The sequence below is a fragment of the Oenanthe melanoleuca genome, chromosome 5 (assembly GCF_029582105.1).
Source record: "Oenanthe melanoleuca isolate GR-GAL-2019-014 chromosome 5, OMel1.0, whole genome shotgun sequence".
Classification (NCBI taxonomy): domain Eukaryota; kingdom Metazoa; phylum Chordata; class Aves; order Passeriformes; family Muscicapidae; genus Oenanthe; species Oenanthe melanoleuca.
Genome location: NC_079339.1, coordinates 38579783 through 38605191, shown reverse-complemented (window position 1 = coordinate 38605191; position 25409 = coordinate 38579783). Strand labels below are relative to the sequence as shown.

Genomic DNA, 25409 nt, shown 5'->3' with positions numbered 1-25409 from the left:
CTTTGCTGTAAAAATTCCATTCTGTTACAAAGGATTTTCAAAATCCTTTTGGTCAACAGCAGTTCCCTGCTCAACACTCAAAACAAGAAGAGAGTAGTATCCCTCCTGCTTGCTAATAGTGGTGGAGATTCACACAGCACAAGAAGACATCAAACACGAAATAACAACAGACTTGAATTCCAGGGAAACAGATAGCAAACAACAAAGGAAGCACATGTAAAAGACAAGCAGCACTACACAGTGAATGCCTGTTTACATACCCTGATAAGTTTTGCTACATGAGTCTTTCCACTGCCAGGTAACCCTCTCATGATGATCACAATCTGAAACAAAGATCAAGTAAGATGATACTGTACTACATTTAACAGACTGTCTTTTGCAAAGATTTTCTTCTAGAGAATTATGTGCTGTGGTCTCACACTCAATCCCATCAAGTACTCACTGTCTGATTTAGAAACCAGGCTGTGAGAAATGGTAATAATTACACATAATTCAGAGTTTTTGATGTTAATCATCTCAGCAGTTAAGGCTGCGTGTTATAGATCTGGTTCAGTTTCACTAATTTCCTTCATTCAACTTAATGAAACTTACCCAAGTGTTTAATAGCCTAAATTGTGTTCTTTCTTATATAATACGGTACATTGCCAAATCTCTTTGTAAAGACAATTTTTTTTCCTGATACATCACAAAAAAACAGTGAAGGCCTCAGAAGAGGCCAAAATACCTTAATATTACACACTAAATTGCTTTGAACATTCCCAGGAAGTTTACCTCTCCTGTGGACTCCTAATACTACAACACCCTAGGTGCTTGCAAAGGAATCAAGCTAATTTCCAGAGCTTCCTCAAATGTACACTTGCTCCCAACATATCACATGCACCAGCATTTTATCTGAACACAGACCTTGTCAAAATTGATTGTTGCTTTCAGAATATATACTCACCCTCTCTGGCCTGCTCTCCCGTCCTGGTGGCTTTAAAATATCGTCTACATTCTTAGATTCTGGCTTTCTTTCTACTCGTGGAGCAGGTGGTGGCTGACGAGGCATTGATGGAGCAGAAATAGGAATCCTTTCCTCAGGGTAATTTCTACGATCACCTTCAAATTCCAGTGTTTGGACAGAAGAATTTTCTTAGTTCAGTAAAATAAAAAAATTAAGATGTTCATACCCAGCTGAGCTGATTTAAACAGACCTTCATTATTTTAAGTTAAATTCATAGATATGTCCTCAAAAATATTAAAATTTCTAACCTTAAACCTCTTGCAATCAAAGACAGTTTTTAGCAGAGTATATAACTGTTTCATTCATGATCTCATCACCACTGAGAAACAAAACTAAATGCCACCACCTAAAGAAATTTTCCTGAATTATGTATTCTGAACACACAAATACTGTAAATCAATTAATCTTCTATCAATTAATCTTCACCTTTGCAAGTTATTTTTCATAATATTCTAACATGACTTCAAGACTGAGAAACTGTACCTCCAAACATGGAAGGCCCGTGATCATATGCTGGACGGTCTGTCTTTCGTTCGTATGGTGGTCTTTCAAAACCTCCTCGCCTGGAGGATGGATGGTCTTTCTTGTCACGGTAAGACTGAGTTCTTGAAGGTGTAGTAGGAAGAACCCTGCCAAAACAGTATTTAGTGTATTTTGTGCATTTTTGTGAAGTTCCACTATGGATTCCAGAGTGAAAGGAACGTGTACCTCACAGGCAAAATGGACAGCCTGATGCACAAAACAGCCTTAACTGCATTGATTTCCATAGTGTTCCAAAATCACGTACCTATCATCTCGGGGATGCCGCTCTTTCTCAAACCTCTCTCGTTCATAGTCCACAGAACCACGGTCTCTGTGCAATTCCCGATCTCTCTTGAAATCCCGATGATCTGTGTTGGAATTACCTTGACGCTCAAAATAAGGCTCACGATCTCTTTCTCTATTGTAGCGACCTGGATGGTCTGAGGGGAGAAACCCATGGAAATCCAAACTACTAATTTGGAAAAAGAAGGTAACAGGCAAGAGTGCAAGAAAAGTATATGATATGTGAGCTAGGATGGACTTAGTCACAGACTCCCCCAAACAGTAACAGACAACCATACAGTGCAATCCTACTTGAAGCTATAAAATTTAATTTTTAAAGTGGCTAGTTTATTAACTGCAGTACCCCTCTTGAAAATATCAACTGTTATTCTTATGGACCTCTGAGGGAAAAACAGTGGTTGTAGCTTAAACAAGAGTTACTTAGTTTGTACAAGGTTTTAGTGTCTTACAATTTTTCTTAAGAGCTAACTACCTGTTTGAAAGCTAGCCAAGCACATCCTACCTTTTTGAAATGTTTGCCTGTCTGGTAGAGGTTCTGGACGAAGGGTTACCCTCTCCCCATACGGAATCTGTTCCACTTTACTGGTGGTTATATCTGATTGAAAAATAAACAAAAAGATAATTAAGATTTAAAAACCCATATCTTGCATTTTCTTTTCTCTTCATAGAAAGTAATCAGACAATTGCATTAAAAGTGACTAAAACAAATTACCATCATTTCTCTGAATGGATAAGGAAAAAAGAGCTTTACCTAAATAAACAGCACCATGGTTTTTAAATGCTCAAGTGGGTTTGTGTGTGTGGATGTAAACCACTTCATCTTAACAATGGGTCTTCTGCCTTTTCAGGTGAGTTCAGGTAGCATGCAGTGTCAGAAAATTATAAACATTAAAATGCTCTGTAAGTTTCAATAACTCACAGAACTACTGTAATGTCAAGAATAGTAACTAAAAGTCTCACAACAATGACATTTTTTCTAACAGCTTTTAGTAAAACATCTACTTAATGGAACAGATATGGCTTCCAGTCCTGTTATGGCACTTTAAGAGAGAAAAAAAACAGTCTTTAAATGACAATGCGCAATTTAAGCATTTCTTTGTGACATGATTTCACTTCTGTCAAAGAAGGGAGATCAGTTCTATTTAAAAAATAATGTTGAATTTTAGCTTTGGTAAGCTCAATAGTAAAAAGCAGAGCCCTCCACTACTTACATGTTAAACACCTGTACAGTATGGCTATACTGGCTTCAAAACCAGACTCTGTCTCCCTCTCTGGCTAGAGGGTACCTCACACCCATTATACAGTATATAAATAACACAAACACCAGCCACAATCTGCTTTAAATCACTAAGTCACACTTAAGAACTGTAATCATCTGAAGTACCTTCTAGCCCAATTACTTCCATACTCACCTACAAAGGGATTAAGGGAAAGTATCAGTAGCAATCTAAATATCACACATCATTTTGTGTTTATTAGAAGCACCCATGGCTATACACCATTCATGGAATAGCAGCCACTGTTTACCAACACAAAATAGCTCTTTCTAAAATAATAAAGTAAAACACTAAACTCAGAGTCATAACTGGTTAGAGGTTAGAGATTCCTTATAACTTCACTGCTCAGCATTACATCATTAATGCACACAAGTCTACACATCCACTGCAGAACATGTATACTTTGCAAGGTGCCCTCCTTTCAAAAAACAAGTCAAGAGGACTAATTAGCTCTTTGATACATATAAAATACACTGTAATACCCACCTCGCCCGTGGCCATAATCCACCGTTTGCTGAATGATGGGTGCTTTAGGAACTGGTGGAATTACTGGAGAAAGGGACACTGGTACAGCTGATGGAATGGAGGTGTGGACAGCAGGAACTTTCACAGGCGAGGAGACAGGTGGAGGCATCATCGACTCCTGTTTGCACAACTCGTACTCCATATTTGCACCTTTATCCTCATTTGTGTCCCACAGTCCATGGAAAGAGTCCTCATCCCAGCGTTCCTGTTCCACAGCAGAAGGTGATGGTTTTAAAGATTGACCATGACTTGGGGTTGTACTTGGAGTAGAAACTGGAGCATGTGGCCTTGTCATAGGTTTAGTAGGCCTTGCCAGTGGGGCACTTGGTCTTGTCACAGGGGTGGGCTATCTGAACAACACAGGAGGCTTTATAATAACAGCAGGAGAAGGTTTAATAGCTTGGGCTTCTACTGGTGCCTCTGAAGATAGCTGAGAAGAGACTTAGATGCAGAAAGCACTTGTAATGTAGACCTGTAAACTAACCTTCTCTCAAACTCAGTACGTGCAATGGCAATCAGTAGTCAAATCATACACATTTTCTAGTACCTCCATCAAGGTGCTACAGAAGGAGGACTATTTTTAAAAACTGATTTAATTTTGTGTTTGTTCACTATGTGAAGGCTTAAACACTACTTATTATCCTCAAAATAACCTTACCAATTTTAGCTCCAGTAGGCCTATCTCAGTTCAAAAGTGTCTACTGTTTTACTCCCAAAGACTCCTGCTGTCTGCAAAGAATCCTGCTGTCTGTGTGAAGGCTGAAAATCTGAAAGTAGGGCAGCTTGGTGTGATGCAAAAGGATTGATAAAGCCAGTTTCTTTGTGGAAACCACTGAAAAAATTCACAGAGAGCAGAAATACCTGGAAAACCTTAATAAAATCAATATCAGAAGAACATAAGAAATTGGAAGGTCTTGCCTAGTGGAAAACCAAACCAAACCAAATCCTTCACAAATCAAACATCCACAAGAAACCCCACGCATTACAAGACTTCTCAGCATCAGAGCAGATGCCTAGTTAAAGGCAGCTCTATTAGCAACATGCAACAAAAATTGCACAATAGTTGTAGATACAAAATTGAACTCTGTAATAACAGCTCAAAGTCACAGCAGAAATACCTGGAGGCAGGAATTGCAAGAAAGACAGAAGTTGTCTGAAAACCTCTAGGCAGATGAGTCTGAGATACAAAATATCAAAATTGAGTAAAGTAACTTCCTAAAGGCATCAACATACCTGCAGTCCTTGGTAGCAAATCAGTTCCATTATTTTACTTTACAGACACTGTAAACAAGGAAGAGGTCACCTAGGCAAAAAGAAAACTTGCAGTGCCTCATTCACTGCATAACACTTCTCTGGACAGAGGGACAAAAAAGGTTGGTCTGGCTAAACATCAGACCCAAAAGACCTTATGACTAAGTGTATCGGTGTCAGTAACTCTGGGGTTAAGATGTGCATCAACTCAGATATCTCCTCCAATACACATTTAACAAAACTGTTTACTCATTCTAGGAAGGATTTACCAACCTGAGTTAGCATGTCTGCAGAAGTTCAGTTGATTTCTGAATTATCAAAAAAAACAAATATAAGCATCTGAGAAGAGTTCCCAGAACTGCACAGGAAATTAAGCAGAGGAGTAGTTGCATCACAGCAGGATGGAGGTACACAAACATGAATTTACATGCACTTGATGATATTCTAGAAGGTAGTAAGAATTCCCAATAAAAACAGCAAACAGAAGGCTAATGCTCATGCTACATTGAAATATCTCAATTTCTGATTGACGTATCCTCAAATTTTTCCAACTTCAGAGAGGAGATAGCTGCTAAAGTAGGAAAAGTAGTGCAAATTGGAAGAACTTAAGCAAGGAAAGGCAGGGTCTTCTTGTGAACCTTACATCCCTGTTTTGGTAGAGCTCACCTCTTTTTGCACATTATCCCACAGCAATCTAGACTGTTGAACCTCATGTGCAACCATCCCTGATAGGTCATACTCAGAAGACATGGTGAACTGACTGAGTAGAAAATGCTTTGGAAAATTTAAAGAAACTAAGAAGTTGTTTTGCCTCAACAGAAGACAGCTAAGGTTGTGAGGATAGCTGGGGAGACATTCCACAAAGAAATGTGACCACCAGTGCGTAGAATTGGTTCAACATACATAAATAGTAACATGTTATCAGTGTAAGATGAATTTACCTGAAAGGCACCTGGCCTTGTGCTTGTGTTCTGTGATCTTGGAGAGTCCTGGGTGGAAATGTCAGGTTTGAACTCCTTCAACTTCTGTAGCTGTTCTTTTTGCTCCCTGCACATACATCATAAGAAACTATTATCAGTCTATAGCTTAAATGAAAAATTAAAGAAATGGTGAAAACATATATTACACTAGAATCAGAGGTGAAGTCAAAAGAAGAAAAGAACACAGCAAGCTTTACATGGCAAATGCTGTGGTTCAGAAATCTCTGTTCACATCCACCTAACCATGAAAGTGTTTAGTGTATTAGCTGCATGCTTTTTGATCACAAGTTTCCTGAGACATGCAGTTATGCTTTTGTGCTTTGCCAGAACCACTCCATCTGAACAGTAAAGAGCAAAGTTGGATTTTTAGCTTCTGTCAACACCACCTGCAAGCAAGAAATCCCTCGGAAATGCATACATAAGTGTTCACAGTTACTTGCTCTGGTTTACATGGCAACAGGATTGAAGCCAACAAAGCACAAGAGATTCCAATATATAAAAAACCAAACTGTGAGTCTAACCTTAGCTTCTTTGGTTTATATATCAAAATGCTATTTAATATACAACCAATACCTAGTCTACAGAGCAGAGACCAGGTTCAGCTGTGAGTACTACAATCACTGGATTACAAAGTTCTAGTGACTATGATTTCCCTTCCCTTCAGCTTTTGTCTGTGTTTTTTAATCTAAGTTTTCCAATTGCTAATAACTCTATGTATTGAAGCAGTTTCTAAACAACAACTAAGAATGGGATCCCTCTGTAACAAGACATAACAGAAAACTCCTTAATGAGTAATGCTTCTGTTCAGTGTTCAGCAGAAAGGGAACTTGGCTCAAAGGAAAGAATCCTCAGCATTTTGTAACTACAAAGAGTAAACTGACTACTACACTAGATCACAAAAACAGAACAGTCTGCAGCAGAGAGTATGCTGTTTTACAGACAATAAAAGCAAAGCCAGACGAAGGTTTTAGTTTTGGAGATGAAAGCAGTTAAGTTACCACACTACTGGCAAAAAATCCCCATAAAAATCAGTAAGTAATCTCCATAAAGTTGTTCCTACTATTCAGACTTGGATCACCTGCCTATAAGAACCTAATGAGAAGTACTAGTGTAACTAATTTTAAGATTACCCTCATATTCTATTAAAAAACAGTATCATGTTTATATTTCCCCTTTTCACTGGCTTTGAAAGATGTATATGTAACTATTTTTTACAGAAAACATTTTAGTGACTATGTTTAAAATATTTCAGCCTTAATAAATCACTTTTGTAGTGATTCCCAAACTACATCCTTAGCCTAAGTGACTGGCTTGCAGCTAATCACAATAAACAGCAAAACATATGCCTGGCAACTGAGGCAATGGAAAAGTCAGGAAGCTGAAAATAATCTATTACTCCAAACTTGTAGTAAATACTACTTTACAACACAGATTCCACAGTGAATAGCACCACTGAATTAATCTAATTGCAGTAAATTATTAAATTATTCAGAATAAAAGTTCTCCCTTTAAAAAAAATATTTTTCTTGCATTTTGGCAGGCAACTAAGATCTTCCACATGGAATAGGTGCTCAGTAATCTTACAAACCTGAAAAAGGAACAGCCTGAAGAAATGTGCAAAACATCTCTATCATGAAATGGATTGGGTAGAAAGTGACCTCCAAAATCCTCTAGCTCCAGTCTTCCTTTCAGTAGATTAGGTTGTTGAAAGCCTCATACAGCCCAGTCTCTCCTATTACTAATTTAATACTAAACACTTATTAAAGCCTTAGGAAGTCTAGTAGCTGCTTTCTAAAAATGTGGTCTTGATGAACTCTTGCATTCATACCCTCCTAGTTGTTATATTACTCCTTTTATGCTGATTCCTAAACTTAAGATGAACCAATTTTGACAAAATTGTTCATGGACAATATTGTGCTTCAAATGAGGAAGCTCTGTAAAACAAACAAACAAATAAAAATACCCCTATACTTTAACTTAAAAGTGAGCAATTTAAAAAAAATTAAATAGGCTTTAGGAATCACATTAATGTAGGTCTTAATTGAGGGATAAGTACTAAAATGCAAGTATCACTAAGCTCATCTGATCCCACCAAAAAGACTGAAAACCAATTATCCACAAGTTTATTTGAGAACAACAAAAAGATTGGTCAGGTGATGGGACAGATCTCTTCCTGGAAAGTAATATACAGGGAACACCATATTCACGGAGAAAGGGACAATCATCTGTTTAAGAAAAGAAGTCCATCTACAAAAGTTGTGATAAAGGTACTCCAAATAACTTGTTCCACATGAGCCCCTACTATCATGCTGTGGGTAAAAGAAAAGCCATTACTGTGTTAATTCAAATGGATCCCACAGAATGGGATTCCTATTCAAAATCACAGAACCAGGCAACTCACCGAAGCATTTTGAGCTCCTGGGCAGCCTTCAGAATTATCTCATGCTGTCTTTGGCTTAGGACCATCACTCCTCCCAAGGACTGGTCAGAGTCCAGGTTTGAATCTGCTCCCAGCATATCAGAGGAATGTGAAGGTGGAGGGAGGGATGAATCTGGGCGGTCATCCAAAGAGCGCAGTCTCTCTCCATCATCTGGATACCACCTATCTGACAACCGTTCCCTCTCCCAGTCAGTCCTTTCGGGAAGGTAGTCCTGCTTCTCCTGCCACGTGTCGTATCTCTCTGGATATTCTCGAATCCTAAGCTCCCCCCTGTCCTGGAGGTCTCTGTCATAATGATCTCTGTTCCTATCATCCCTCCACCTATCTTCACGATACCTGTCCAGAGGTGGAAGGGGTGGTAATGGTGGTAGAGGGGGGATATCCAGGTCACGATTTCCCATTTCTCTGTCATCCATAGGTCTCATGTCCCAGTCTCTGTCCCATTCTCTATCTAAATTTTGATCATAAATATCTGTGGATCTTCCAGCTCTATCTAGATCTCTATCTAGTTCCCTTTCTCTCGGCCTTTTCCAGTCATCCCACCACGAATCTCGTCTGTCATGATCAGACGATAAAGGAGGTAGTGGTGGTAAGGGAGACAATGGAGGCAGTGAATGGTGGGATTGCAATCTGTCATCTCTATCATATGTATGTACAGAATCATCCTGATAATCAGAGTTGTGATCTCTCCAGTACTGTTCTCTTTCCCACTCATCCAACTGCTCATGCTCCAAAGATGGATCATCTTGATTATCTAAAGGAAACTCCTCCTGCATTGTATCATCTTCATGACCCCAAGAACCCCTGAATGCTTCATCTCGATGGTATGGAGGCAATTTGTCAGGGTCATCTCCTAGGTGAATGGGCTTACCCAAATTGCCTGTTTCAGATCTTCCTGCTTCCCTCTCATGGCTATCTCCCCTCCTGATGGGACACCTCTCCCGGCTCCCTGCCCGCCTGCCCAGGTCTCTCTCGCGGCTCCCTGCCCGCCGGATGGGGACCCTCTCACGGCTCCCTGCCCGCCTGACAGGGACTCTCTCTCGGCTCCCTGCCCGCCGCATGGGCTCCCTCTCTCGGCTACCTGTCCCTCGCATGGGCTCTCTTTCACGGCTACAGGCCCGTCTGACAGGGCCTCTCTCCCGGCTTCCATCCCGTCCCCTATCCCAGCTGCCAGTCCGTCCAGGCAGCTCTCTGTCTCGGTTAGAGAATGCCCTCTCATGGCTATCTGATCGTCCACCCAGTCCCCTCTCTCGGCTGCCTGACTGTCCCTCTGGCATCCTCTCCCTGCTGCCTGACCGTCTATCTGGCATCCTCTCCCTGCTGTCTGCTCTCCTGAACATTCCCCTGCCACGGATAGATGCCTGCCTAGCCTGCCCTCTGCCTCTGTATACATATCCTCTACCACGGCCATCGTCCATCCTGCCCATTCCCCGGCCATGGCCATCATCCATCCTTCCCATTCCCCAACCACCGTCCATCCTTCCCATTCCCCGGCCACCGTCCATCCTTCCCATTCCCCGGCCACGGCCCATTCCCCAGCCGCGGCCATCCCCCTGCCCTCTGCCACGGCCCCTTCCTCTGCTTCCTGGTCCCTTTCCTCTATCTTCATGCATAAATGGCCCTCTTCCACTGCCTTCTGGTCCAGGTAGGCCCTGGGTGCTATCTGAAGCTGTCAACTGGCCATCTGCTGAATCCAAATCCTGATTTCCTGTTGCAGGGGCTACTGTATTCTGGTTCTGAATAGGTGGGGTGGGTGCCTTGGACTCCTCTACTTGCTGGTTGGGATCATGTGAACTCCATGTCCACTTTTTAGGAGGGTCTGAACTAGGTTCTTTGACTTCAGGTTTGGATGGTTCCTGTTGAGTGTCTGTCAGGTCCTCATTTGGCTCAATGGAATCTGCACTCTGTGCGTCGGGAGTAGACTCCGTTCTGGTTACAGACTGCTGATCGCCAGCTGTGTCTGTAAAAGGTTCTTTGCTTTCTGACTGTGAGTCTGTCTGTGCCTGCTGCTGCTGCTGTCCCGAATGAGGCCTGGGCCCCATCCATCGTGGACCGCTAGGTCGGGAACCGTGTCCATGTGATGCATTTGTTGTATAAAACTGTCCTGCTGGTCCTCGTGGGATAGACCCCCATCTACTCGAAGACTGTCCGTCCGTATTTGGTCGGTCAAAACGTGACCTGTATCCTTCCGAGCGCTGGGAGTCAAAACGAGGTCCTCTCTGTCTGGAGCCTTCAAATTTGTCATATCCTCTTCCTCGAGGTCCATCAAATCTACAGATGACACAATATAGAAATTTTATTCAAATGAACATGTCATATTAAAATCCTAGAGATTAATTTTACACAAAATAGGGAACTCATGTCTAAAGTCAAATTGCTTAGATGTTTGGGATTCACTATACATAACTGGATGAGTCAGGAAGGCCAAAGCACGGCTGAAGCTGAACTTTGCAATGGATGCAAAGAGTTCCAAGAAGGATTTTTATAGGTACGTCAGCCAGAAAAGAAAAGTCTAAGAAAGTGTACCCCTTGGACAAACATGACTGGCAAACTGGTAATGATGCATGAGGACTCAGATACTCAATAACTTTTTTGCCTCAGTCTTCACTGACAGCCCCTATGACTCTTGAGTGGATGGACTGCAAGACAGGGACCAGGGATGCAAAGTCACTCTCATGACAGGAGAAGATCAGGTTCACAATGACCTGAAGAACCTGTCTTCAGTCTATGTGACCTGATGAGATACATCCCAGAATACACAGGGACTTTGCTACTGTACTTGCCAAGCCACTCTCCATGGTATCTGGAAAATGGTAACAGTCAGGTGAAGTACCTGGTGACTGGGAAAAGGAAAACACTGCACCTATTTTTAAAAAGGGTAGAAAGAAGGACCCTGGAAACTACTGACATGTGTCTCTCACCTCTGTGCCTGGGAAGATCATCCCAGAAGTTACGTTAAGACACACGGAGGACAGAAAGGTCACTGGAGACAACCAGCATGGTTTCATCAAGAGCAAGTCCTGCCTGACCAACCCAGTGGCCTTCTATAATGGAGTGACTAGTGGATAAAGGAAGATCTATGGATGTAATCTATCTGGACTTCTTTAAGGCCTTTGACATGCATCCCCACAACAACCTTCTTTCTAAACTGGAGAGAGATGGATTTGATGGAGGGGACTATTTGGTGGATGAGGAACGGGCTGGAGGGTCACATCTAGAGGATAGGGAACAATGGCTCAATGTCCAGACAGAGATCAGTGACAAGTGGTGTCCCTCAGATGACTGGGGTGAGAACTGTTTTGTATCTTCATAAATGACATAGACATTGGCACTGAGTACACCTTCAGCAAGTTTCAGAGGACAACAAGCTGAGTGGTGTGGGTGACATGCCTGATGGACAGGATGCCATCTAGAGACGCCTAAAAGAGTTTGAGAAGTAGGGCCATGGGAACCTCATGTGGCCAAGTACAAGGGGCAGTCCCTGGTCTCAACACAGGCTGGGCCATGATGCGATCGAGAGCATCCCTGCCACAAAGGACTTGGGGGTGCTGGTGGATGAAAAGCTGGACATGAACTAGAAATGTCTGCTCACAGCCCAAAAAGACAACCTGTGCCTATCACTGCATATCACTGAGCTCTAAACTAACACACATAAAAGACATGCACTAGCAAGTCATGAAAACAGTCTGTTAAGGCCTGTACATCCAACAAATCCCCAGAAACAGAAACACTTTGTAAAAACTATCAGGAGGTAGAAAATTATTCATTTATATAAAGTTCATGTATATTGCTAGCAATTCACAAATTATTATTCATGATTGATCACTTTGGAAGCAAAGAGAAGGGTAATAACCATGAAGATATTACTGTAAAGTCTAGCAGAATATGCAAGGATAGAAACAATTGAACAGAACACCACTATCCTTTGATTCAGCAGATATCACACCAACCCATCTCAAACTAATGAGCAGATAGAAGAGATGTCATTTCTGCACCCTGATATCGTGTATTAAAAAAAACATTCAAAAAACAAGATCATGGATTAAATTATATAGCAAATATAAAATCAGCAAAGACGTATCAAATATTTACAACAGCTATCCTATTTTCAAAGAAGGAGCATTGTGTCTCTGTGAATGAAAAGGGGCAGCATCCCTAAGCACTTCACCAAAAAACAAAAAAAAGCAATCTACTCTAGATTATGTTCAGGTGAAAGAGGTCTATGTAACCTTACTTTAAAATATAAATACAGAGAGTGTGGTGTACATATATTAAAACAAAACCTCCACTGAAAAAATACACACTTCACACAACCTGAGAAAGATATGAGGATAAGATACATATTTAGTTTCTTAATAAATCACTGAAAATCCTGTAGCCTGGAATATGTATAAATCAACAAAACCATTCTTACCTAGGGCCTCTAGGGCCTTCAAAACGTGCTGATCTGGGAGGATCTGGAAGCAATCCACCCGATCTCACTGGTTTATCCTGCACAATAGGTGTGTGTGTTGAAGACACTGAAGAAGTGCCTTTCAGCTCCCCACACTGTTGTTCAGATGAAATATTTACAGTTTGTTTACTAAGATGACCTTGAGACTTTCCGTGGTCAGATGAGCTAAAGGATGAACCTCCTTGAGAATGATAAGGTGAGTAGCTAGTTGAACTAGCTATTTTTGAGGCATAGGTACCAGGGGTGGGAAGGAGAGCTGGCCTTGGTGTTTCAGTAGCTTGACTGCTTTGAGAACTGGATCCTGAAGGGACAGAAGAATTGGGTAACTGAGAAACAGAAGAGAGAGGCGGGGGGACCAGTGGAGGGGTAGTTGAAGGTAAAGTTGGAGGCATAATAGGAATGCCACCTTGACCAGTTTGGGAATACGGAATAAATGGAGGTGGCAGCGAAACGTTTGCAGGATATTGATTCTTGAGATTTTGGAGTGAGGTCACTTTTTCCTGCAGATGCGACTGAGTGACCTTCATCTGTTCGTCCCAAGCTTTCCACTGTTTCTCATACTCTTGAAGCTGGTCTTTGTGAGGGTAGGTTTGAAGCTGATGCTGCCACTGCTGGTTCATTGATCGCTCCCAGTCTTTATGAAGCTGCTGGAACTGTTTCTGCTGTGCCTCATAATGTCGCAGCTGCATGTCCACTGACATTGTCTGCAATGAGAACAAGAATAGGCTCAAAATACTTTAGACAGTCAGTTACTCTCAGAGCCACATATTTCAGTATCACTTGTAATATCACAATTTCTGGTGAGTTGGCCACAAGCCCGAGGAAGAACTACATCGAAACTAAAGCAAACACCAACAGTACATCTAAAGACATTGTGAAAATTTACATATTTTATGACTATATACTATATCTATGTATAGAAGACTTCAATAGGACAGATGAAGAAACCTGTATCTGTATAAAGTGTATTATTACTGGATCTTAACAATGGCTAAAGCCCAAATCAATCTTCACATATATACATTATGTGACGTTTCAGTTTTTGCTATCAACCTGCTCAGAATGACCTCAGCTGTCTGCAATTACTCTTCTCTAAGCCTTTGCCAGATCTTATTTGCACAAATGAAGCTTCTTTCAAGGAGTTCTGTCTTTCATTATGTGAGGATATTGTAATATTCATGGCTTGATCTTGCCTGAGATTTTTAAGGTTTACCCAAAGAGATTTATTTAAGAAAAATGCAGACAGCCCAACCTACAAAGAAATGCTTAATTACGAACTCTACCAACCCAGCAAAGGATGACTCAACTCTGATACAGTAATCAACTTCTACTTAAAAGTTTAAAGGTTAAAATACTGGTTTCAACTGATTACTTGAATTAAAAATAATGTGAGATACTGATTTTCTTAATTACATTTACTGTCTATTTTTGGCATCTACATTTATCATTGTACATATTTATTTTTGTAAAAAAGAGCAGCTTTCAAATTATGCTGTGCAACCATCTGTTTACCTAACCTTTCTTAACTGTTTCTCTAGTGGCAAAACATTCAAAGCTGAGTAAATTCAATATTGTGTTCAGCTTTGCTCCTGAATCACCTAGGTATGTCTGAAAAATCTTACGAGAAGTCTTGTATTTCTCATCCTACTGAAGCGTCATCACCATCTGTCAATGCTTTTTTCATTCTGAAGTTGAGTGATATTAGGGAAAATGGATTTAAACTTCTACCCAAGAAGAAAAAGTAGCTAGACAAATGAGACAAGCATCACGAATTATTCAACTACATATTTTTCAGCAGACTATGAGTGCTGGGTGACTCAGGATGTATATCAAATACCAACTCCTTAGTGTCTCACCTCTAAGTGTGGAGGCTGTTGCATGATCTGTTGATACTGCTGTACTATCTGCTGCAGCTGAGCATGCTTCTGCATTATTCTCTGATACTGAAACCCAACCCGGTGATGGGGGTGCTGCTGCCACTGAGCTGCTGCCGCTTGCAATTGCTGCAATCTCAAATCCTCCTCAGGGTCATCAGGAGGTTCAATATTGAGCTACAGAAAAAAGGCAAATACTATAAGTAAAGGAAAGTTGTTTCTGTCAGAAAAAAATACACTTGTTCACTACATATTTTACAGGAACTTTCTCACTGTTCCTTACTTTATCACTCCATTTCAGTGTTCCAGCCACCCTTCTGGTGGTTCTGGAAGGCTGATTTTTATCCCACTTTTCCTTAATGTTTTCTTTTTCACATCTCTTCATAATGTGAACAGTCTAATCTAAAGGTTAGGCAATGGCAATTAGGTTACTCATACATAAAGAAACCACCTACAGGAAAGAGATTAATGAAAATCTGTTATCTGTTGCTCACAGCAAAGGTAATGAGAAACAGTGGTTTTTCATGACAAGGAAAAGTAACTCCAAGTGCATTATTTTTGCCACTTTGTAGGAACCTGCATGCTGTAAGTTAAAGTGGAGCACATACTGCTCAAACATCAATCATGACCTCCATCTATTATATAGTAATTGTTACCGAGCATGCTGACAAAAAATCCTCTGCAAAATTCTTGGCTTTCAGATCAACTCTAATGCCCAGATGGAAGGGGAGCCAGAATTCACAAACTGCCAGAGAGAAACTAAGAAATAGTGTCTTAAACATCTTCCTCAGCTATGGAGTACTTACCTGATTTTGCACTTTGGTATCATAAGGTGTTCTCACAGACAAAGATGACAATGTCGTGGAAGGTGCAGGGGAGTCAGCTCAGACTTGCTTGGTGCATGTGTGGGTGAATAAGTAATTTTATACGCAAGAAATATATTTTCTAATTGGTGCAGCTTTAGCAGATGCTTTTTTTAAGACTGCTTCACAACATTCAGTTATTGTTACAAAGTATACATGAGAATTTGACTGCATTAATTTTACTGAAGGTTTTGGCTCGTCTAGGACACAAATAGAGTGGCATCACTTTACAAAGCCTACCTGAGTTTCAGTGGATGTAAGAGAAGATTCGTTTTCTTTGGATGCTGGAGGCAGGGATTCATTAAGAGGGGAAGGTTCAGACTGCTGAGTTGAAGCACTCATTTTCCCTTCTTCAGACTTTGCTCTTTGTTCATCCTTCACTACTGGACTTTTCATCTGCTGCTGGCCCTGAGCATGGGCTTTTGCCCTTTGCTGCAGGCTAAGCAGGTGCTGCTGGTACCAGTATTGCTGCTGTTCCTGTAATAGGTGTAAATTTTCTAAGACAGTTTCCACAAGAAAAACAATAGAAAATCATTAATAATCGTCACTAGAATCATACTGTAGAGAAGTTTTTTAAATTGTTTTGAGGAAAAACATCACTTCTTCAGCAATGGATGTCAGAAGATCAAATCAAAATTCAAAAACCACTATGTGATGCACAGAACCCACAACAGAATTTACTTTTTACCACAAACAAGCTTACTATTCTATAAATATAGCAAACAATAATAACAAAAATCTGGAACACAGGCAATAATAAGCAAAATTACTACAGACATCCTATAAAATACCATATTTATTGGTTTTAAAGAAGGAAGTGTACAGAAGACATGAAGAGGAGGAAGAGAGAACACACACATCAAGTAGACTGAAAATGACAGCTGAGAAATTGTGGTGAAGATGTTTGAACAAAGCTACGGAGAGTAAAAAGAACAATCAGAACCAGTATATATGTACCACCTGAATTCTCATTAATCCTGATTTATTCAATAGCTGACAAGGGAAGCAGGTATGATTGCACCCAAAAAAATGGTCCATTTAAGAAATAATAAGCTTTCTTTAAAATATTTCAGGGTAGAATTAAGAGTACACAAGGCAGGTAACAGAAGCTTCAAAAAGTAAGCTGCCACTAACACAAAGAACAAAAGACTAAAGATAAGTATCTCAACATTAAAGTAGTAATGTCTTAAAGAGACCTGAGGAAGAACCAACAATTCTGTATCTCTTCAAATATGAGAAATATCAGGCATCAAATGAATAGAAAGACATCTGTGGGAGGCAGGTCTTCATCTGACATGATCTCGTGCCACCAGAGTCCCTATTACAAACCTCTCCAAGGGCTACAGTTTTGTGGATTCAAGACATGGCTCAGAAAAATCCAGATATTTGAAAAATAAATGCATCATTTACAGCTAAGGCAGCTCCTGTATCTTAGGGAAGTATTGCTATATTGCTACACCCTTGATTTTTAAGTTGTTCTCTTAGCATCTGATTCTAGTCACTATCAAAGATAGAATGACAAAATACTGTACTTTTTGGTCTAACCTAGTGCAACCATTCTTGTGCTCTCAATTCCACCACCTCCAAGTATCTCTGACTGATTTCCATCTTTTATACCTTCTGTTCTTCCTTTCCATCCAAGCATGCACAGTTAAGAAAAAACACCTATATAAAGCCCAGTCAGAAACAGAAAAGAATCCAAAAGATGCAGGCATTTTAAAATAGAAGTGTGACAACATCAAAGCAGTAAGTGCTGTCTGATGACAAAAATTAATCACTTTGCCCATCTTAAACAGGTTTAAAAGAAGAGTAACTTTCTACTAGAAACCTACCTTCTGCTGAGATCAGAAATTATGTTTTCTCTTGGTAGCAAACAAAAAAATGGATCTGTATTTTAAATACTTCTGTAACTTGGAAATGAGGTCAGTGAACTGAGAGACTATGCTTCATAGACTTCAAATTGATCATGCCATTTTTCCTGCCATGAATCTTTTTAACAAGAATACGTCTCAGAAGAGCCAAGAGTTTTGGGCGGAAGATATGTATTCACACTGCAGCACGGACTCTGTCAGAAACCTCCAACAACATGCTGAAAGAACTGCAACTCAAGGGAGGAGTATACTTTCCCATCTATACAAAACCTAATTCACCTCTCCATCTCAAAATGCACTATAAGGTGATTTGCCATCATGGTGCTAGATGCTGTGATGGGTGAGCACATGTTCTACTGCTACAAAATTGCTTTGATCTATTTTTGCAGATCTATTTTGTTTCCTTCTCATTCCACCAACTGGACATAGGACTAGAACTCAAAATATGACATGGGCTTTCCAGAGCAACGATAATACAATTACCTATTATTTTCAGCAGATGAGTCAGTGATATCTGTTACTGTGTTATCAGAAAAGCATGAGAAAGGCAGAAAAGTAGATTTTTACAGCTTAGTCGGAACAAAACAGAAGTGCTAGTCTAGAAAATTTTTCATGATGAAGAGTTCAGTTATTTGAGTTCTTATCTCCTCACAATGACTTATCATTCAGCTGGATTTGTCATTTTTCAAGTCCAATTATAATCCTTAAGCCTGAGGAAAATATGAGCTTCACCACAGTCCTTTTTCCATCTTTGGCTGACCAAGAGACTAGGCCTGTTGCATTTTACAGGAACACTGAAACCAGCACTATCAGCTCCTGACCACAGGGCATACCACCAAACACGTTAATGCCAAGTCCACCAAAAGACTACTTCAAAGTTAATATAGGTGACTCTAAGCCATAACATAATACCAGTTTTGGGGGACACTGTGTCCTTTCCAAGTGAATATTGCAGATGAATAGTATAGCACCCTCTATAAAACAAAGGGGCTATTTAAAAGTTAAATGGTGAGGTGGTAAAGCTGAGGTAGCTTTAACAGATGCAGATAAATGCATATTTATGGGTACAGATGTACCCACACATCCTTGGAGCAGGAAGAGAATTGCCAGCAGGTTGAGGGAGGTGATCCTACCCCTCTACTCAGCCCTGGTGAGGTCACACCTGGAGTGCTGTGCCCAGTTCTAGACTCCTCAGTACAAGAGAGACTTGAACTCCTGGAACAAGTCCAGTGGAGGGCAACAAAGATGCCAAGGGAGTGGAGCGTCTCTCTCACGAGGAAAGGCTGGGGGAGCTGGCTCTGTTCAGGCTTGAGAAGAGACAACTGAGAGGGGACCTCGTCAATGTACACAAATATCTGGAGGGAGGATGGCAAGAGGAAGGATCCAGGCTCTTGGTGATGCCAAGGAACAGAAAGGGGCAATGGGCAGAAACTGATGCACAGGAAATTCCACCTGAATATGAGAAAGAACTTTTTTTATCATGCAGAGGACTGAGCACTGTAACAGACTGCCCAGAGAAATTGTGCAGTCTCCCTCACTGAAGAAATTCAAGAACTCTTTGGAATAGACAACCCTGTGCCATGGGCTCTGGGATGACCCTGTCTGAGCAGAGAGGTTGGACCAGGTGTCCCCATGTGGTCCCTTTCAGCCTTAACTATTCTGTGGTTCTGTAAACAAATAGCAGCATACATTACCCAAGTAGCAGATGGAAAATTAAGGAAATACCACAGTTATTTTAACTGGATTTGACAAGAATCCAGCAATTTAGTCCAACTGTATACCCACAGAAGAAGCTATGCTAAACTCATTATATTGTCAAGGCAAAGAAGAGTATCTTAGACAGGAAAGGAAAATAATAAAACACCAACTCATGGCAAGTTGCATAATATTTTCTGAGTTAAGAAAAAAACACTGATATATTTGTCTGCAGCCACTGTTACTGTGGGATGAGAACAGAAAGAATTGCTTTCAATTGCCAGTTTAAACAAAGGCTTAATAGGATACTACAAATGACAAATTACAGTTTCTTTACTGAGCTTTTCAGACGACTAACATGAAAGCATCATTACACTTAGCTTTTCTTATTCCTATTGTGTAAGAACTTCTTACTCCAAATCCTGTCTCATGTTACAGCCTAAGATAACCAAAATCTTATCAATCTGTTATAACAAATTTATTACCAGGAAAGTATCATATTCCTTTGGAATTAACACTGAATTGTGAATGTGAGCAAGCAAACTACTCAAGATAGAAGCTATTTGTATAAACACTCGTAAACCAAACAACACAAACTTCAGCAGTATCCTGCTGCTTCCATGTGTGTACCACAATAAAGCATTATTTGCAACTCTTCTGAAGAGTGTTTACTATTTTATCATTGAGCTCAATAATTTAGAAGTCAACAAGCTGCCTCAATACCAAATGAACACCACTTTCTACACGTGACTTTTTGAGGTTTTGGTTTTGTCATTAAAAAATTAAGTCTTGTTGTTACCACTGTAAAAGATCAATTAGTACTGTCAAAAACCATCATAAAATTAAGTGAAATGAACTGAAAGTACTACCTTGCAAGGCAGTAATTAGTTATGTAATGCAAATGTAAAAATGGAATTTACATAGATACAATTAAAAAGGTGTCCCAGCAATCAGCAAATTTAAAGTGTCAGCGACTTCAATATGACACAACAGGATTTTTGCAAACCTAGTTTCAGAACCCCAAGATCAATTTACCAACAAAATAGATTTAAATAAACTTTAAAGTATGCACTTAAATTTTGATCTTGCAGGTGGATCCCAATAAGATAACTCTAAACCCATGCAAAAGCATCAGTGAACCTGCCTAAACCATGTACACAGCTGAGGGCCTCAACACATGTGCCTCACTGTGCATGCTGAACCTTAAGCCTGGATTGTCCCTGACAATGCAGATGAATGGTCCCATCAAGTTCACTGGAACTGGTCTCATTTAGGAAGTGAAGCACACAAATACTTTGCAGTATTTTGGTCCTAGTGCACACATGAAAAACATACAGCAATAACATTTTTCACTTCAAGGCATTTCAGAACATTTCCCTCCAATGCCCTATGCAATTTTATACTGGAAGATCAAGCACACATAGCAAAAAATGTGGATTAAGCCTAAGTACAGGGCAAGTTTGTATTGAAACAGAAACATTTCTGCAGCTTTAACTGCGTGTGATAAGATTAAAATAGTCACAATTCTGCTAATCAGGCAGACAACTGCAACTCAACCCCTTAGAAAAACAATAATAAAGAAATCACTGAAGACGAGTGACATCCCACAATGTGCAACAAGCAAACAGACTGCTGCATCCCACAGCAGGCCAGACAAAACAAACGGGGTTAGGTGAGGGTTGCCCACATGCTGTGCTTTGGAATACATTCTCCAGAGACCAATGCTCGCTCAAGAAAAGTAAAGTCAGTCAGGATTTCACTTTTCCCTAAACAACTTTTCTTGAGAAATATCAATTTGTTACATACTATCAACCACCACTGGATAAATCAGCCTTTATGAAGTTTCCCCTGAGCTGTGCCATTACCACATCTGCACGGATTGCGTTCAAATCCTTTCAATATTATGCAAATGGGGTGTGTTTATTAACTGCCCTTAGTCGGGGACCTTTGCAACAGCCCCTACTTGCTAGCGGCTCCCCGCTGCCAGCCGAGCCGTCTTACCTGGGGAGTCATGGTGGAGGGGTCCGGCTGCTCCGTCCCACCGCCCTCCTTGGCAGCACCTTGCGCGGCCTCCGGCTGGGCAGCGGCGGGCGGGGGCAAGGACGGCTGGGGCGGGGGGAAATGAGCCTGCGATGGCTTGACCGGGGGAGGGATGGAGGGGGCCAGGGCGGGCTGCGCGGGCTGGGAAGGGGAGGCCTGGGAGGAGAGCAGGTAGGGCTGGGGATGTGCCATGTAGCCCTGGGCAGGAGGCGGCAGGTAGGGCTGGGAGGCGGTGGCCGGCGGGGGCTCCAGGTAGGAGGGCGGGGGCTCGGAGAAGGACGGGGGCGGCTGCGAGGGCTGCGCCCGGGGCAGGTAGGGCTGGAGCGGCGGGGACTGGGCTGCGGGCGGGTAAGGCTCGGCCTGGGGCGGCGGCAGGTAGGGCTGCCCGGGGGGCAGGTAGGGCTGGGCGGCGGACTGCGGGGACTGCGGCGGCGAGGACAGCTCCATGTCCATGGGCACCGGCTCGGCGGGCACCGGCTCGCCCCAGTCGCCGTGCCCGCCCGGCGGCTCCTGCCCGTCGCGGTCCCGGGCCGACGGAGGCGGCTTGCGGTGCGGCGGCTCGCGGTGGCCGTACTGCTTCTGGTAGCCGCGGACCGGCGGCGGCACCGGCGGCACCGGCGGCTGCTGCTGCCAGTCGGTGAAGGAGCCGGGCAGCGGCGGCGGCGGCAGCCCCGGCGGGGGCGGCCCCGGCGGCGGCGGGGGGCCCAGGAGCACGGACTGCAGCTGCTTCTGGTGCATCTGCTGGAGCTGTTGCAGCTGGGCCAGGTGCTGCTCCTGCAGGCTCAGGAACCCCGAGGAACCGGCGGGCGGCGGCGCGGCGGCGGGGGGCGCGGGCCCCGGCGGCGGGTAGCTGGGAAGCGGCATCGGCGGAACGGCGGGAGGCGGCACGCTGGGGGGCGGGATGGGCAGCGGCGGGGGCGGGATGGAGGTGGGGGGCGGCGGGTAGTGCCCGGCCGCCCCGTACAAGCCCCAGGCCGGGTACATGGCGGAACGCGGAGCGGACGCAGGCCGCGGCGGCGGCGGCGGGCGGCGCACGGCGCCTGCGCGGGGAGGCCCCGCCCCGCCGGGCCGCCGAGCGCGAGCGCCGCGCCAGAGCGCCCCGCGCGCCGCTGGGCGGGTGGCAGCGCCGCCTGGCGGACAGCTGCCCCCAGGGCGGAGGCGAGCCCGGAGCGGCGCATCCCGCCCGCCCCGCCGCGAACCGGAGACGGGATGGGAGCGGGCGGGACGGGGGCAGCCGACACACGGGAGCCACTGCGGGCACGGCGCGGGGCCTCCGGTGTGTGTAGGGGCGCCGCCAGGCGCTCCGCAAGCTAGGCTGTGTACGGCGGGCCCGGCGCTGCCGAGAGCCGCCCGTGGTATCGGTTATCCAGCCTGAAGTGTGAGTTAAACATACAAGTATGACCCGTAGGCAGTTAGCAATGGCTCATGCCCAGTGCTGAGCTCCCATCGCAGGGAAGAGGCCGTGTGCATGTGTGAATTCTGGTAACTGGGCAGTGAAGCCTGGTGGCCAAGGGCCAGCAGCACACCAGCATTGCGTGTGTCTCTTCTTGGTCTCCTTTACACGCACAGAAAGCCTGAGCAACTTTTGTCATGTTCAGTCTCTGGTTCATGCCTGTTGAATCAAGGATCCCTGGCCAGTGGAGAAAGGCAGGTATGGAGGACAGGTCCTAAGACTTTTCAGTCAGGAGAAATATCAAGAAAATCACATTGTTTTGTGGAGAAGAAGCTTTATCCTCCCTGGAAAAGCTGAACTTTATGTTCATTTTTTGTTAAAAAAACATTTGAGTGAATTCAACTGAGATGCAAATCTTCAAGAAAACTATCTTAATTTTATACTTATAGGACTGCCTTTTCTATTCTTTGGTATTCCTTCTTTTCATTTAGAGGTGATTATTGATCCTTTTCTATTTAGGATGGTCTATTTAGACTTCTCTAGCAGGGAATATGACTTTCAGAGAGCATTTGCATTTTCAGCCTGCATCTACTGTTCATTGTATTGTATTTAACATTTATATACCTGAATTCTATGGGCCAGTTTATTCACTTTTTGAAGCTTTTGAAAACCTGTCCTTCCCATATAGAGAATTTCTGTTGCAAACATCCTTTAATTTCTCCTCCTGATCTATTCACTCTACGCGAGTTCTCTTGTGATCAGTTTACTAACAGTTATTTCCTGCAGGCAGGTCTCGCCTACTATTTTGCTGGTTTTTGTGGTTACTCAATATTGACAAGAGACTTATTACTTCCCTTGAGGGAATACATGTACCTAAACACTTTCAGAGTAATTGTTTTCCAGCCTACATTGTGAAAGCCAAAATGTAACTTCCAAATAACTTGACAGGTGCTTTTTCAATATTCAAATCTGGTTTGGGTTGCTGTACAGTTGACTCCCATTAGACAGGATACACTGGCTTTACTCAATGTTACCTTGTCCTTAAAGCAACCCTGTTAAATTCACATTATGCCCTCTGATTCTTTTATTCAGAATGAGTTATTTTTATTCTTTTATTCTGTTCAGTCTGTATCATTAAAGGGTGCCATCATGATAGCTTGGGTTAATTTTTTTTAAATAGCTCATGTTCTTCCTGCTTCCAAACACTATTATACCACATTTCAGTTACCCCTCAATTAACCAGTGTCACATCTTGGATCAGCAGTTTAAATTTCTTCATCTGGTAAGGCTATAGTAATCTTAAACCTTCTGGTGGCTCCAGAAAGGAGTAGAAATTATTTTCTACCATTCTTCGCATATATTCAGATTTTCTTTATGTGGTGCTCCTGTACCTTCTCGGTCTTCTGCAGCTATGGAAACCAGCTACAGCAGGAGACATGATGTTAGCAGGGAGGCTGAATTCTCTAGTTACTAAGAAACACTGCAAGCATCTGATATCTAAACCCTGTGCAGGTTTAAGCCATCTGCCAGAGTTGAGTCAGGAAGGAATTTCTCTTCTGGTTTGGATTAACAGAGTTCTGCACTTGTGGGAACATCAAAATATTGTAGTTTACCAAACTCTCTCCTGTGACAATGATTTTCCTCCTTTGACATACTGTAAATTGGATAAGACACTGGGATGCCATTGTGTGCATGGAGTAAATATTTTCCTCTGAACCAACTGTTTGGTACACAGGTTCCCTGGCATTGCAGCATACGGAGAGCCAAGTTCAGCTGTTATAGAATTTTTAAGGTTGGAAGAGACCTCCAAGGTCATCGAGTTTAACCATTAAAACAGCACTGCCAAATCCACCACTAAAACATGTCTCTAAGCACCACATCCACACCTTAAACACTTCCAGGCCTAGTGATTCTACCACTTCCCTAGGCAGCCTGCTCCAATGCTTCCCACCTTTTCAGTGAAGAAAATTTTCCCAATATCCAGTCTTCCCATGGCACAACTGGAAGCCACTTCCTCTCATCCTGTCACCTGTTACCAGGGAGAAGAGATCTGGCTACACTGTCCTTTCTGGTAGTTGTGGGAGTGATAAGGTCTCCACTGAGCCTTCTTTTCTCCAGACTAAATGCCAGCTCCCTCAGTTGTTTCTCATCAGACTTGTGCTCCAGACCCTTCATCAGCTCCACTGCCCTTCTGGACAAGCACCAGCACCTCAATGTCTTGTCCTGTAGTGAGGGACCCAGAACTCAACATAGGATCAAGGTGCAGCCTCACCAGCACCAAGAACTGGGGGAGGATTGCTTCCCTAGTCCTGCTGGCCACACTATTTCTGATACTGGCAAGGGTGATGTTGGCCTTTGTGGTCACCTCTGCAGCCAAACCAGTGTAAGGGACTATAGGATAAAGCTCTATTAAAGTTTGGAAATTTTCTTAATTATACCAAGAATATAAATTGCCAGTCTTCTCCTGTGCTATACCTCCATCATTTTGGCCAGGAAGTGTGCTTTGGCATGTTGGCTCCTGGTGACCCTCTCCTCACCACACAGCAGAGATCATAAAAGCAAATTATATTGCTAAAAATGAAGGAATAATGGAGGAGATATGAGAATGCAGAGGTATACCTTTGAAATACTTTCCCCCCTACCTTTTTTCATGTGGCTTAATAATTTATTTTCCTTCCCTCCCTGACCACTTCCTTCCCCTGCAGCAAATTCTGCAGATGACTCTTTATCTGCAACCATTGTTCTTATTCCTCTACAAGGACTGTGCTCCCAGCCCACATTGATACCTTTGCCTGTTAGACACTTTCTTTCTTGTCCCTGATACCTAACAAAAGTGAAAAGGCTTTGAGGTGCATAGGGCCCAAACAAACAGGAGGGAGAGATCTGTCCCAACCCAACCCTGCCCTCCACCACTCTCAT

The 25409-nt window shown here is 42.8% G+C and overlaps 1 protein-coding gene across 3 annotated transcripts in view; it reads right to left on the bottom strand.

Annotated features, from left to right (window-relative positions):
• YLPM1 (YLP motif containing 1) overlaps positions 1 to 22120 on the bottom strand; it is a 34968-nt gene extending 12848 nt beyond the window's left edge. For 2 of the 3 annotated variants that reach the window (XR_008840616.1, XM_056492744.1), the window contains exons 1-12: positions 21059 to 22120; positions 15732 to 15968; positions 14611 to 14805; positions 12716 to 13458; positions 8263 to 10572; positions 5823 to 5928; positions 3592 to 3835; positions 2331 to 2423; positions 1791 to 1965; positions 1487 to 1632; positions 944 to 1131; positions 261 to 323 (exon numbers count right to left, since the gene is read on the bottom strand). Coding sequence is in view for 2 of the 3 variants with exons in the window: in XM_056492744.1 (XP_056348719.1) it covers positions 261 to 323; positions 944 to 1131; positions 1487 to 1632; positions 1791 to 1965; positions 2331 to 2423; positions 3592 to 3835; positions 5823 to 5928; positions 8263 to 10572; positions 12716 to 13458; positions 14611 to 14805; positions 15732 to 15968; positions 21059 to 22081 (5523 nt within the window). In the remaining variant the exon portion in view is untranslated. The remainder of the gene's footprint in view (positions 1 to 260; positions 324 to 943; positions 1132 to 1486; positions 1633 to 1790; positions 1966 to 2330; positions 2424 to 3591; positions 3836 to 5822; positions 5929 to 8262; positions 10573 to 12715; positions 13459 to 14610; positions 14806 to 15731; positions 15969 to 21058) is intronic. The other variant, XM_056492745.1, reaches the window with a different exon arrangement.
• Positions 22121 to 25409: the final 3289 nt, after the last annotated feature.